The sequence below is a fragment of the Scatophagus argus genome, chromosome 8 (genome assembly GCF_020382885.2).
Source record: "Scatophagus argus isolate fScaArg1 chromosome 8, fScaArg1.pri, whole genome shotgun sequence".
In the NCBI taxonomy this organism is placed as follows: domain Eukaryota; kingdom Metazoa; phylum Chordata; class Actinopteri; family Scatophagidae; genus Scatophagus; species Scatophagus argus.
Window position 1 is genome coordinate 3,764,171 of NC_058500.1, and position 12,347 is coordinate 3,776,517.

The window sequence follows — 12,347 nt, forward strand, 5'->3', positions numbered from 1 at the left end:
ACCTCCAAGGTGAAGAAAATGTGACGCGGCGCCATAATGGCTGCTCTGTGTGCTGGAAAAAGAGTTGGCCTCTATGTGCTTTCCAAATGGTTAAATATTGTTCACAGGTTTTACTACTGAGGTGTAAAATCCTAAAGTCATAAAAAGAATAATTAACCAGAGTTTCACCTTGAATGCAACATGGATTTCTGCTTCCTCACCCCCACTGCTGCTTACTGAACTTCAATATTCACAACAATCTGCTGAGGATTTGTGCTCTAAAATCAACCACGACTGACTATTGAAGGATCCAGCCTATTTTATGTCAATACAATAAACTAATGTGACAGAAACCCACACAGACAGGAAATACCCCGTGCGCAGCTCCAAACTCCAAAGCAGGAAATACCCTCCTGTGCGGTAGTTATAGGGGAGATCTGATCTCAGAGCGGAGACCGTCACTGTGTAGAGGCAGAGGCAAGGAGAGCGACAGCATGCTGCGATTCACCGCACAGTCCGCCAACATGAAGCCTGGGCCGGTGATGAAGACGATGGTGATGCTGCTGATCATGTGGGACTTTATGGTGAGTGATCTGGTTAAAGTTATTCTGTGAAAACGGCGGGCGGTGGCTCACAGCAGCTCAGCTCTCATCGTTGCAGATGCGCGTTTTGGTGTGGTTCGTCTGGCTACACTTTGGACTTCTGTAACTTCTTTCTGCCCATCTTTTACCGAATAGTATCATTTGATCCTTTATTTCATATTTAATATTCTGGTGTAAATTGTGCATTTAGGGTTTCGAGGTTACACCCAGTGACGCACTCCCTATTTTTTTTGGATGTAGTTTCACTTTCGTTTTCTTGGCAGCTGCAGGGAGACGTGAAGGTTGAGACGTGGCTTCATCCGAATCCTGATATGCAAAATAACGATATTTCGTGACGATTAATGTCAAAGAAACAACGAAATGCACCTGGCTCTGCCACTGAAGTCACCAGAAGCGTTGGGTGTTTTGGGGACTTTCCGTCACGCCACTTACAGTCTGGTCTGAGGAAGTGAACTAACAGTCATAACAGCGAGACGGTCGTCACTTAGACGGGCTACATGCCCAAACGCCTCTGACTGATGTCAAACACTTTGTTGTTGTGCAGGAGATGACTGCAGCTCAGGCCCGCTGTGACCCCCTCACTCAGTATGCGAACGGCGGCGACTGCTGCAAAATGTGCGGCCCTGGTAGGTACACACGTTTCCCCTGCTCACCCCGTTAAAAACATCTTTAATAATCATATTGATGAAGGTTATTCATTCAGCACTTTACACAGTGCTTTGTGTGTGTGTCATACAGACACTCACTGAGGGTACTTCTCTGATGAGGGGTGATGTCCCATTCACTTACTCGAAAAAAATGTAGGAAATGGGAACCTGATGAGCAACAGCATCCCACAGTACCGATTCTGGAAACGTTCAGTTTTGCTTTCACTTCAGCTTCATTCTTTGCCTCCGCTCGATTCTTTTCCCTTTGCTCCATCCTGACGTCAGCAGAACTTTAAAGGAGTAGTTCGTTCATTTGCTTTTCGTGCCGGGAAAAGATCAATAGCACCCTCATAGCCGTCTGTCCAATCTGAAGCAACATCCAGGCAGAGCTGATCAGCTGGCTCGTCAGTTGTCAGTTGAACGGCGATTCTCAGCTTTTTTCATAATCAGTCAGTTGTTTCAGGCTTTAAAAATTCTTCTGGCAAAAGAAATAGTGGAAACATCCAAACTTTCTCACGTGAAATGAGAGGGTTTGCTCCTTTCCACTGGATTACTTATCACATGGATTTTGGACTTTTGGTGTAATAAATCAAACATTTTTAGGTGGCTGTAGCTTTGACGTGAGTGTGGCGTCAATCTTTTCACCTAATTTTGGTATTTCCCAAAACGTCAAATTCCTCCTTCAGGCCACAGGTTTCCATTTACTACATACAGCTGAGGGTAATACTTTGCATGCAACTGAATAGTTTTACTTCTTTTATAAAGCAAGGCTGTGTTTTTCAGGGACCAGCATGTCATCCATCGGCACTTGTCAGGAGCCTCAGTGCCTGGAATGTGGGGAGAACGAATATCAGGATAAATACACCACGGAAGTCAAGTGTCAACGTCAGCCATACTGTGACCCGAGTAAGACCTTGTGACGAATTAAACAAAGCTGCCCTTAGACTGACAGACTTCTGCTAGATGTGGCAAAACGTACGACTTGTGTCCGTTCTTCTTTCAGACAGAAACTTTCAGGTTGCTGTCCATGAGAAGAAGAAAGAAACCATCTGCATGTGCAACCCTGGATTTCACTGCTCCGCTGAAGACTGCATAACCTGTGTGCCGCACACCACCTGTGAGTCAGGATATGGAGTTCTGTCCAAAGGTATGGCGCAAAGTGTTCGATGCGGCGAAAAAGACCGAGGCTCCGTTTTCGCAGTGTGTTGAATCTATTTTGGCTGTCGCTTGTCTTTCAGGAAATCGTACGCACAACACAGTGTGTCAGAAATGCCCCAAAGGCACATATTCTGATGAGACGTCATTGGACGCCCCCTGCAAGAAATGGACAGAGTAAGTATAGGAAGTCCAGTACATTTTTACATGTGAACTGAGCTGCTGAGCACCACAACAAAAGACAAAAAAACAGTAGAGTGGTATCAGTTTTGGCAAGAAAGCAGATTTTCCATCATTCTCAAAATTTGTTTATACACTACATGGACAAAAGTATTGGGACACCCGACCATTACACCGACAGGGACTTCACATTCTAAACACGCAGAAAGCTGTTTAGAGCTCTAACAGCTTCCACTCTTCTGTGAAGGCTTTCCACAACATGTTGGAGTGTTTCTGTGGGAATTTGTGCCCATTCATGCAGTAGAGGTTTGTGAGGTCACACACTGATGTTGGACCAAAAGGCCTGGCTCACAATCTACGTTCCAGTTCATCCCATTGCCTAGCATAGCACTGTCCAAAATGTCTTGGTATGTTCTCCCTTCACTTGAAGTAAGGGGTCGAGCCCAACCCCTGAGCCCCATACCAATACTTTTGTCTATATAGTGTGTTTATAATTGAATTCACTAAAGGTATCAGTGTGCTTGAAAAGGCCTGGTCCATAAGCTGGGCCGTCTAACCACATCTGAAGTGAAGCTGACTGTTAATATTCATTCAGATGGGTATGAAAGGACGCACTTTTGGACGATCTTTCCTCAAACATATTCATAATCTTACACTCTGGATTTGAGAATGAAAAACATTCTTCTCTCTTAGCTGCACAATGTTTGAATTAACAAAGTGCTGACTGGTGGTGCTTCCCATCAGCATTATCAAAACAACAAATAAGAATATCTTTTGGAAGAATGTTGTTTGATCCTTCCTGTAGAGTCTAAAACGCTTGAAGAATCCACACCAAGCTGTGTGGAGGCTTACAGTGGCTACCTTAGGTTGGACATTAACATTAGCAAACTGCTGTCTTCTTTATGGGCATTTGAGGACAAACAATCATCTGAATCTGAACATACCGTTCACAATAAGAAACCAGACGGTATCCTTTAACGCTGTGAAATTGTTTTCAGATGTGGGAGTGGACAACACGTTCAGCAAAGGGGAACCGATACATCTGACAACGTCTGCGGTGAGTCCCGTGTGGGCAGATAAATTGTAAGGTGTAAATTTCTCACTCTTAGCTTCCCTGCCACCTGCAGCTGTGAGATGAGTGGCCTGTTGTTCAGAGCGAAACTCTGGAGGCAGCGGCGGTGCATGTGATAAATCTCTGTTGGTTTGTGGTTTTGAGCGTGGGCTCAACAGCTTTCATTTACACGCTGTCTACACTTTATATGTGCAGACTCCGCCGTGTTTTAATGGCTCACCAGTCCTTTTTTCTAAAGAGTTTCTGAACAGAAAGCAGGGACTCGCTGAAAGTTTTATCAACAGCTTCGTACGGTTGCTTCCTCTGCTGAAATGCGAATATGTGGCAGATGTGAAAGTCACTTTTCTCACTGTTGTGCCCTGAACACATTTCCTGTTGGGGAGAATATTTATTGAGAGTTTTGTATCCTTTTAAATAAATACCCATGTTCTCCTAACACAATGACCTTGCACTGCAGGGATGATAACTTGTGAATGATCTGTGGTTGATGGTTTTCTCTCTCGTGCAGAGGAAACCTCACGCTTGCATGTAGGCGTGATCGTTGGTGTGCTTCTTGCGGCCGGGGTTGCAGTTGTCGCGGTGCTCGTGTTTTGGCTATGCAAAGGTAGGTTGTGCTTTGAATGTGTTAGGAGATAAATGTGTGTTAATCCACTTAGAACCCTCACTCATCCTCTCATTGTCTTCATTTCGTTTTAGGTAAACAAGGCGATGCGAGGGGAAGCGTAAAGGTAAATGTCATTTTTGTCTCTCTTTGTGTCATGAGTCTGTCATGCGTGTTGAGTTAACCGGGAATATTGTGTGAGCAGTGCAGATTATTGCAATGATGTTCACATTCTGTCAGATGGCCAGTTTACTGTGAGTGATCACGCTGGATGACGCTCACTCTGAAGCTTAAATATACAACATTCGCTGCCACGAGAGCCACGTGAGCACCAGCACATTGGACCAGAACAAACGGGTGTTCGTTGTAAATTTAAAACAAAGAAACTCAGATCAAATGTGCTGATCAAATATGAACGAAGATTTTATGACTGTATAGTCTGTTTGTCGCTTAAAACATCTTCAGAACCGTGTTTTAGTGAACTGTTCGTCGATCTTTTAAGGGAAAATCCTGATGGAGCATCGGAGAGCTTCTTATGGATGTTGCTCAGTGTCTCATGAACCCAAAAACATTCGACTTGCATATAAAATAACTCAGATCTTCTGCATATCTTCCCGTATTGCACAGATCTGTCTGTGCACAGAGTCGCTCTCAATCCCTCAACTCACCAAAGTGATCAGATTAATGCGGAGCATGTGAAAATACAGAGAGAAGATGGTTCTTTTGCCTTCATATGCATTTTTATTCCACAAGTGAAAATGTGATATCCTCGATTTTTAATGTTTCTGCATTTTATGTTGTCTGTTTCGCTCTCGTAGGTCTGTGTTGAGTCATGTCTGGGAGACAAAAGGGAGCCCCTGAGAGAAACCACAGCTTACCCTGCTGAAGAAGAGTCCATGTTTCCTGAGGTGCGGTCCCCATCAGAGTGTTGTGTGAGGACACCGGTGGAGAACGAGGATGAGTCAACAATAGACGAGCGTTTAACTGACAATGGAAACTTTGTGATGGAGGAGAATGGGAAAACAGAAGTCGTCTCCCAGGAGGAATCACAAGCACAGACATTTCTGGACTGAAAGATGGCCGACACTAACATATCACAGCTGACCTTATGTAATTATGAATGTATGGTGTATTGTTGCCCCATGTTTGACATGTATATATATTTCTCCACCTAAAGATGTATATAGTTGCCTCTAGTGTTAGTTAGGTGTTTAAGGTAACACTGTTCTAGTGGTGAGCTGATGTTTCACTGTGATTCGGTACTGATGTTGTGTTTTGATGTCAGCAACTGTTTGTCATCAGATTTCAGTACATTGAAAACAAATTGTAATTTTAAGTTGTAGTGTTTTTTGTTTTATTTTTTTAAAAAAAAGAACTTGCATTAAAAGTTATGCTATGTGAATTTTAAACAGCAAGAATATTTGTTTCTTCTGTCAGACAAACTCAAACAGAATTCCCATAGTGCTTTAGGGGATATAAACAGGAAGCGTAATGCGCCGTGAATTCGGTGATTCACGCTGTAGGCTGAAACTTGAACGCAGTCATTGTAGCCTGTTTATTTCCATGTTGACATTAGCGTGATTAAAAGTATGCCGAATTAGCTATTGGCAGTCGCTGTTTGCATTGTCCTCATGAATGTACAGATAAATACCACTACAATACTGTCATACTTTAGAAAACTGAAAAACATGAGGATTCTGAGGCGAGTTCCGGAGTGAAAAGGAGCGCGTGGTTTCCAAACTGATGTATGGAGGTTTATTCGCGATGGACATCCAAGATAATGGAAAACGTAAGTCGTAGGATAATAAAAAACATTCATAGACCGTGTGCGTGGGTTCTGCTTTTTCTGGGTACCGAGAGGGAGTGTGAGTTTAGGGTTTTAAAGTATCTTATTTGCTTCCATGAGCTGTGCGTTTTGATAACCGGGCCAAACTGCAGTAAGAGCTTAGAAGAGTTGTTTTTCCCGAGCACCGGTCCGGTATGCACCAACTTTTTCCATTAAAAAAACTTTGAAGTCCCTGCTGCAATTGAACAAGTCGTGTTGTTACCCGTGATTTCCTGAGAGCGGCGCTAGAGGTTCACTGACCACCATACACTGTCTTTACAGTGCCCCCCCCCCCCCCCCCAAAAAAAAGAGAATAGTGCAGTATAAGGCAAAATGCGGTAAAATACAAAAGTATCACTAAGAAGCACTGTGAGGGTACAGGTCTGAAGGAGGCACAGTTTGATCTGCAACTCTAAACATGTTTTTAGTTTCCTTACGTTGCTCTTTGTGTCTGTTTGCTGTGAAGAAACGGGGCTCAGATAAGAGCTAATCTCCTCTCTGTGTGTTCCTGTTTGTAGGGATTTGCATGGAGAGGTGAGGCCTGAAGACAACTGCGTTTCAAGCCAATTGCTCCCAGGGACTTTCTCATTATCCCCGGATTAATGGAGGTACGGCACTTTGAATTTACATTGGACCCTGGGTGACTGATAGTGAAGAGTCCCTCAGCCAACCCCTAAACATTACTGAGAGCTTAAATGTCCTGTGGGTCTGCTGTACCGGGGGGGTGGGGGGGTGCTGCTGAAAGGAAACGTCATCTGGCATTCAGGAATCTGAGAAATCTGCGGTCTGTAATGGCAGAAACCTGTTTGGGTAGACTAAATAGAATATATGCAAAGTAAAGCCAGAACTCTTGACATTTGGATAAACTTTTTCTGAAATGAGAAGTCAGCTTATTATCTGACATAAGAACTAAAGTTGAACAGGAGATGCTGCTTTCATGTTAAGTGCCTGATAACGAACTTTGTGCCATCTCTTCCACATGGGGAACAAAGCTGCCTGTGTGGCTTCATTTGCATACCTAAACCTGTCATTAAGCTTCTCAAATACAGACCAGTAACACGTATCACAATTTCACTAGGAGCTGAACTTTATTTAATCAAAAATATTTCTTCATGATTAGACAAAGGAAACATAATTTACAGGTTGGCGATGGAAAAATACATCTACATTTATTTACAATAACGTGTTAAGTCTTTGGTCTCAAAAACAGATTTTCATTTCACTGCAAACTTCAGGAGCGATCAAATTCCTGAGGTTTGAAAGTTTTAAAGTGCAAAAGATGAGGACAGTGTCTCCGATTTGTGTCTAAATACCCGCTTAGACAATTTCATGAGTGGTGTAGCATGACGGGACGAACAGTCCGTTTCTCGAGGCCCACTCGGCCCACACTTTTCCGCTCGGGTGGTAAATGCTGTCCAAAGGTTTCTTGACGGTCTGTGAGGTGGCGGTCTCTGCCAAAGACCAGATTTTGGGTTTCTGGCTGGCAATGTTTTCTTTACTTTCCAAAGCGGACGGCGCATGATCAGAGTCAGTCTTTTCGACTTTCTTCACAAGTGCAAGTTCTCTGTCGTCGTGCTCGCTGCTTGGCTGCATCTCCAGACGCGCCTGCGCAGGAGCCGAGCTGTCCAACGCGCTCTCCACCTGCTCATCCCTCTCTGCGCGCTCGCTTTGAGGCTCTACCTCATCCCGCTCATCCAAGTGGCATTTCTGCAGAGGACTGTCGTCGTCGTCGTCGCTCTCTCCCTCCTGCTCCTCATCCTCCTCATCGGATTTCCCCTTGGACGCCCAGCTGACCCTGTTCTCCTTCTTCAGGCGTCTCCTGGCGTTGGCGAACCAGGTGGAGACCTGCGTGAGGCTCATTTTCGTGATGATGGCGAGCATGATTTTCTCGCCCTTGGTCGGATATGGGTTCTTCAGGTGCTCGTTCAGCCAGGCCTTCAGCGCCCCGGTGCTCTCTCTGGTGGCCACCTTGGCGACCCTGCCGGGATCCTCGACTGCTCCCGGGCGGTACGGCGGGTAGAAAGCCCCCCCGCGAGCCAGCAGCGCGTGATGGTAGGGGGAAGCGGCCTTCAAGTCGAAACCGTTGTTCTGGAGAAACAGAAAGAGTGAACGTGAGTGCGGGCCGTTACGCACGGAGTCGGTGACCCTGACTTGGAGCGCACAGTTCAGTGAGGGTCACATTTATGGACAGAAATCCATTGGTCGAGACTAACGCAACTTAGAAAATAGGACGATTTCTTCCAGAAAATAATTTACAAGTTTTTGTAAAAAAAAAAAACAAAACAACAAAAACAAAAAGTTTGAAACATTTGACCTTTTCGTATGACGTCTAAAATACTTTGTCAACTCACCATGTGTGTGATCGGCCTGTGGTGTGGGTAGGGGATAAAGTTGTATCCTTGTAGTCCTGAGTATGTTATGGGAACCCCAGTAGCCATCGCTGCCAGATGCTGAGCCTGCTGCTGCGGGACTCCCGGCGGGCATCCCAGCACCGGAATCTGATATCCAGTCGGCATGCTGATGTTCCTCTCCAAGAAGAAGTTGCCAAATCCAACCTGTGATGCGGGCATCTTTCCTGCGTCCCAGCTATTCGGGTTTGAGTGGCAATCCAACATCCTGGATCTATTTATACACCGCCAGCTGCCGGCGTGTGTGTGCGGGAGGGGGGAGGGCCCTCCGCTGCTGACTGACAGCTACGTTCAAAAGACCCACAGCTTTCACTGGCAATAAATCCCATCAAAGAAGCCCTCCGCTGTTCCTTTTAACGTTTTCGTGGAGAGGCTAAATATGTGCTGCTTATCGCAACACGGTGATCTCTGGAGAGGACTGAAGTTTTCAATTCAAATGCAGTTTTCCTTTGGAGAAGTGAATAAAGACTCAGAATGAACCATCAGCTCCGCGCAGTAGGCAAACATCTCATGTTTCTGTAATAAAAATCCTCCTCGGGTTTGTGTCTTTATTCTTACAAAAACGAGTTGGACTTTTTCCACAAACAGGAGTTTAAAACGTTTCACTTAGTTTTCCGTTTACGTGTTTTAATCATTTTTATTGTGACTTTTTTTTAGTTTTCGGACAAAGAAAGTCACGTTAGTTTGGGGATACGTTTTATGACGAATTTAACACTTCACATGTCTGGCACTCTTCGGTCAGCCTCTACTGTCACTTCTGACACTTCGTCATCTGCAGACGTGTACTTCTGTGAATCGAATTAGCCGCCCAAATAGCATTAAATTACGCTAATGAATAAATAAAATACGTTTTACGCACGCGTAAAAGTGTCGCTGAGCGATTTGTTCCACTCAGCGAGAGAAGGTTTTTAGCTGAATAAACTGACCAGAGCCTATAACAGCTGTCATTCACATTCAGCAGCCTCGGAGCCATATCTTTTTTTATTTGTTAATTTATTGACTGGACCATAACAAACTGACTCTTTAGATGTCGGATGGAATTGTTTTGGGTGAAGCGCAAAGCTTCAATGGCCCTAATTATACGAGGTTAAGTGAAACAGGTGTTGACTAATGTATATGATAATTCTGAGATAACAGATGCTAATGTGTGTGTGTGTGGGTGTGGGTGGAGGGGGTTGTTGGAGATAAGAGGAGAAGATTACACTCCTTATTCCCCCCCTCCTGCTCTTCAAAGTGAAGCTCAGTGTTCGGGCTCAAAGGAGCAGCACACCTCGCTTATCTTGGATCATTTCGATTATTATATTAGCAGCATTGAGAGGTCTGGTGCTGGTGTTGATGGCAGGGGCGTGTTTTCTGAATGGTAACAGTGAGAAAAGTAATAAAGAAGTGCCCGGATGGAACCTAAAGACCCTTGATAAGATGTTCAGAATCTTCTCGTTTCCGGTCGTTGATCCTAACGTTTGTTCATTTTCAATTATTTTTCTTTTTGTTGGTTGCGTTTTGTTCAGAACTCCAACATGTTGATTTCCTTACTTTTAAGGAATTTAAATGACCCTGTTGATACAATTAGGTCCAAAGAACTCAAAATGTATTTATTATACTTTAGCCTATTATGCACGCACACACACACTTCATACTGTATATTATTCACAAAGCAAACTGTGAGTTCTGTCATGTGGGGGTCTGAGCTTGTGCATAAACTGTGATTGTCTTGTAGAAGTTTTCCATAATTACTTGAAACAGCTGAAAAATAACCGAGATTTCAAATATAGCAGGAAAGAGTTCAGCAGTGCAAAGAGATGTGATGCACTCGTTTGTCAGTTTATTACTCAGCTGCCGTCATGCAGGTTTTAATGTTCAGCTGTTTTTTTACTTTTAATGTTCTTAAGATACATTTAAGGGCACTTCTACTTTATTTTCTGTTAGTTTATATTATAGATTAAAATATTCAGCAACATGCAAAGTAGTTAAACTTAAAGCTCCACCTCAGCCTGGTAACTTTAAACTTTAAAGTTCTGCATTAGCGATTATAATCCAAAGCTGTAATGCATAAAAATACAACACTGACAGGAGTCACTCCACTGCGTCGATGAGTACTTTTACTTTTGATAATTTACTTAGGGTACTTTTACTTAGGTCAGATTGTGAATGCAGGAGTACTTTCACCATGGGATACTCATACTTTTACTTCAGTAAATTATCCAAGTACTTTTTCCGTCATTGTTAATTGAAGTATTTAGAAAAGAAGCATCTCCTCACTCATTTGCAGATGTCTGTGTGCTCCTACAGCCAAACCTCTGAAAGCTGATGTGGAAAGCGACGTGTTTTGTCTAGCAAATGAGTATACTTTGTGTACTTTCTGTTGTGTATTTTAAAAGTAGCACCAGAGACCCCCTGAGGGATTCTGGAGGAAACGCTGCTGACGAGAGCAGAATCGATCAGTCCACTGGCAGAAAAACACTTTAAAAGAGCTCACGTGTTATCAGATTGGAGCTTCTCAAAAGGCTGCACGTCCTGCTTTGGTTTGACATACATAATAATAAACTGAATAACTTGAGCCTTTGGAGTGTCGGTCAAGACGTCTGAAGGTGTCGTTTCAGGCTCTGCAAAGCGCTTCTTCATAATTTTGTGACGTTTTCGGCCAACGAACTAATTAAATATTCAAACAAGTAAAGCGGACTCATCGATAATAAAAACAATCTCTAGACGTCTCCTGATTTGTTTCTCCCACTTTACTCCCCTGGTGCTTCTGACAGTATGTCATTTAAATGAGTGTAGATTATCACAGGCCCGAGAGAAGAACAGAGAGAGTGTAAGAAAAAGTGATGGAGGTGGACGGAAAGAAGGAATTTATTTGGGTGGGGTCCTCAGAACCTAAAGCAAATTTGAACAAGGCCAACAATGGGCCGACCAGAGTGCAAAGAGAAGGAGGCTTATGGCATCAGTAGTCTACATCTCACAACACAAACAGCTCAGGGCAGTGGCCTTTGTCCTCCGTCCTTTCATTCTCTTCCTCTTTTGGCAGCTCGGCCACAGTGCAGGTGTTGGTCTTGCTCTGACAGGTCGAGTTTGTGCTGTTTGCCGTTAGGATGTCAGTCGTTTACAGGACAGAAAAGTGACCAAATGGAAAACGATTGTCCTCAGCACACAAAGAGATACAGAACAAGATAGTAAAGAGGATGGAGTTGTCTTTATGTCTGACACCTGAGTCATTCCTCTGGGTCCAAACGCTCCTAAATGTCCACCATCTCTTTTTTTTTTTTATAAATGAAATGCATATTCCTCTTTACAGCTCATTACGCAGACAGCCGAGTGACCCCACTTTGTTCTAGAAACCCAGAATGGCAGCGTAATGTGCTGAAGCGCAGGTCAGGACAAAAGGTGTAGGTGTGACCTCAATTACAGGCAATCCCCTACCTGCAAGCTAACAAAGAGGCCTGAACATGTAATTAGAATAGCTGATAGGTAGGTGTGAACAAGACGACAAAAGCCTAAAGAGAATCCACAGAGTCTTCGACACCTACTGCTTGTTAGTTTACTTTTACTGCACCAGATACTGAAAAGGGGAGAAATTGGACAGAAACTCCAGCTGGATTAGGGGAGAAAATTATATTCATTTTAAGTTCAAAATCTGGAGTGTGCTCAGACATTAAAAAAGCTAAAATTACGTGTTTAAAATTCGTCTCTAGATATTTGGAGTATTTGAAGGGGCATTTAAATAGAGGCCATGCAGATCGAAATCCCAACAAAGAGGCATTTTAATCTTTCATTTACATAGAAAAAGCACAGAGACTCAATTGACAACAAATATTTAATGGTCTCCAACCAGAACTGCATTTTTCCTGCCTAATGAGATTTTCCTGGGGCACCAACACAAA

At 43.6% G+C, this 12,347-nt stretch overlaps 2 protein-coding genes across 2 annotated transcripts; one reads left to right on the forward strand and one right to left on the reverse strand.

Annotated features, from left to right (window-relative positions):
* Window positions 1-385: 385 nt before the first annotated feature.
* Window positions 386-6,059, forward strand: cd40 (CD40 molecule, TNF receptor superfamily member 5). Its single transcript, XM_046397530.1, has 9 exons — window positions 386-563; window positions 1,126-1,207; window positions 2,012-2,134; window positions 2,232-2,375; window positions 2,467-2,560; window positions 3,562-3,620; window positions 4,144-4,239; window positions 4,332-4,363; window positions 5,055-6,059. The coding sequence occupies exons 1-9, from the start codon at window positions 474-476 to the stop codon at window positions 5,307-5,309; spliced, it is 975 nt and encodes a 324-aa protein (XP_046253486.1). The 5' UTR covers window positions 386-473; the 3' UTR covers window positions 5,310-6,059.
* Window positions 6,060-7,130: 1,071 nt separating this feature from the next.
* irx7 (iroquois homeobox 7) lies at window positions 7,131-8,668 on the reverse strand. The gene is made up of 2 exons (XM_046396909.1): window positions 8,413-8,668; window positions 7,131-8,149 (listed from the first exon to the last, which is right to left on the reverse strand). The coding sequence occupies exons 1-2, from the start codon at window positions 8,629-8,631 to the stop codon at window positions 7,379-7,381; spliced, it is 990 nt and encodes a 329-aa protein (XP_046252865.1). The 5' UTR covers window positions 8,632-8,668; the 3' UTR covers window positions 7,131-7,378.
* Window positions 8,669-12,347: the final 3,679 nt, after the last annotated feature.

Bases quoted from the DNA above. Each gene is read 5' to 3' on its own strand.
- cd40 (XM_046397530.1), top strand. From the start codon at position 474: ATGCTGCGATTCACCGCACAGTCCGCCAACATGAAGCCTGGGCCGGTG. The intron at 564-1,125 runs GTGAGTGATCTG...GTTGTTGTGCAG, and splicing joins TGATCATGTGGGACTTTATG to GAGATGACTGCAGCTCAGGC. The intron at 1,208-2,011 runs GTAGGTACACAC...TGTGTTTTTCAG, and splicing joins CTGCAAAATGTGCGGCCCTG to GGACCAGCATGTCATCCATC.
- irx7 (XM_046396909.1), bottom strand. From the start codon at position 8,631: ATGCCCGCATCACAGGTTGGATTTGGCAACTTCTTCTTGGAGAGGAAC. The intron at 8,150-8,412 runs GTGAGTTGACAA...CTGTTTCTCCAG, and splicing joins ACAGGCCGATCACACACATG to AACAACGGTTTCGACTTGAA.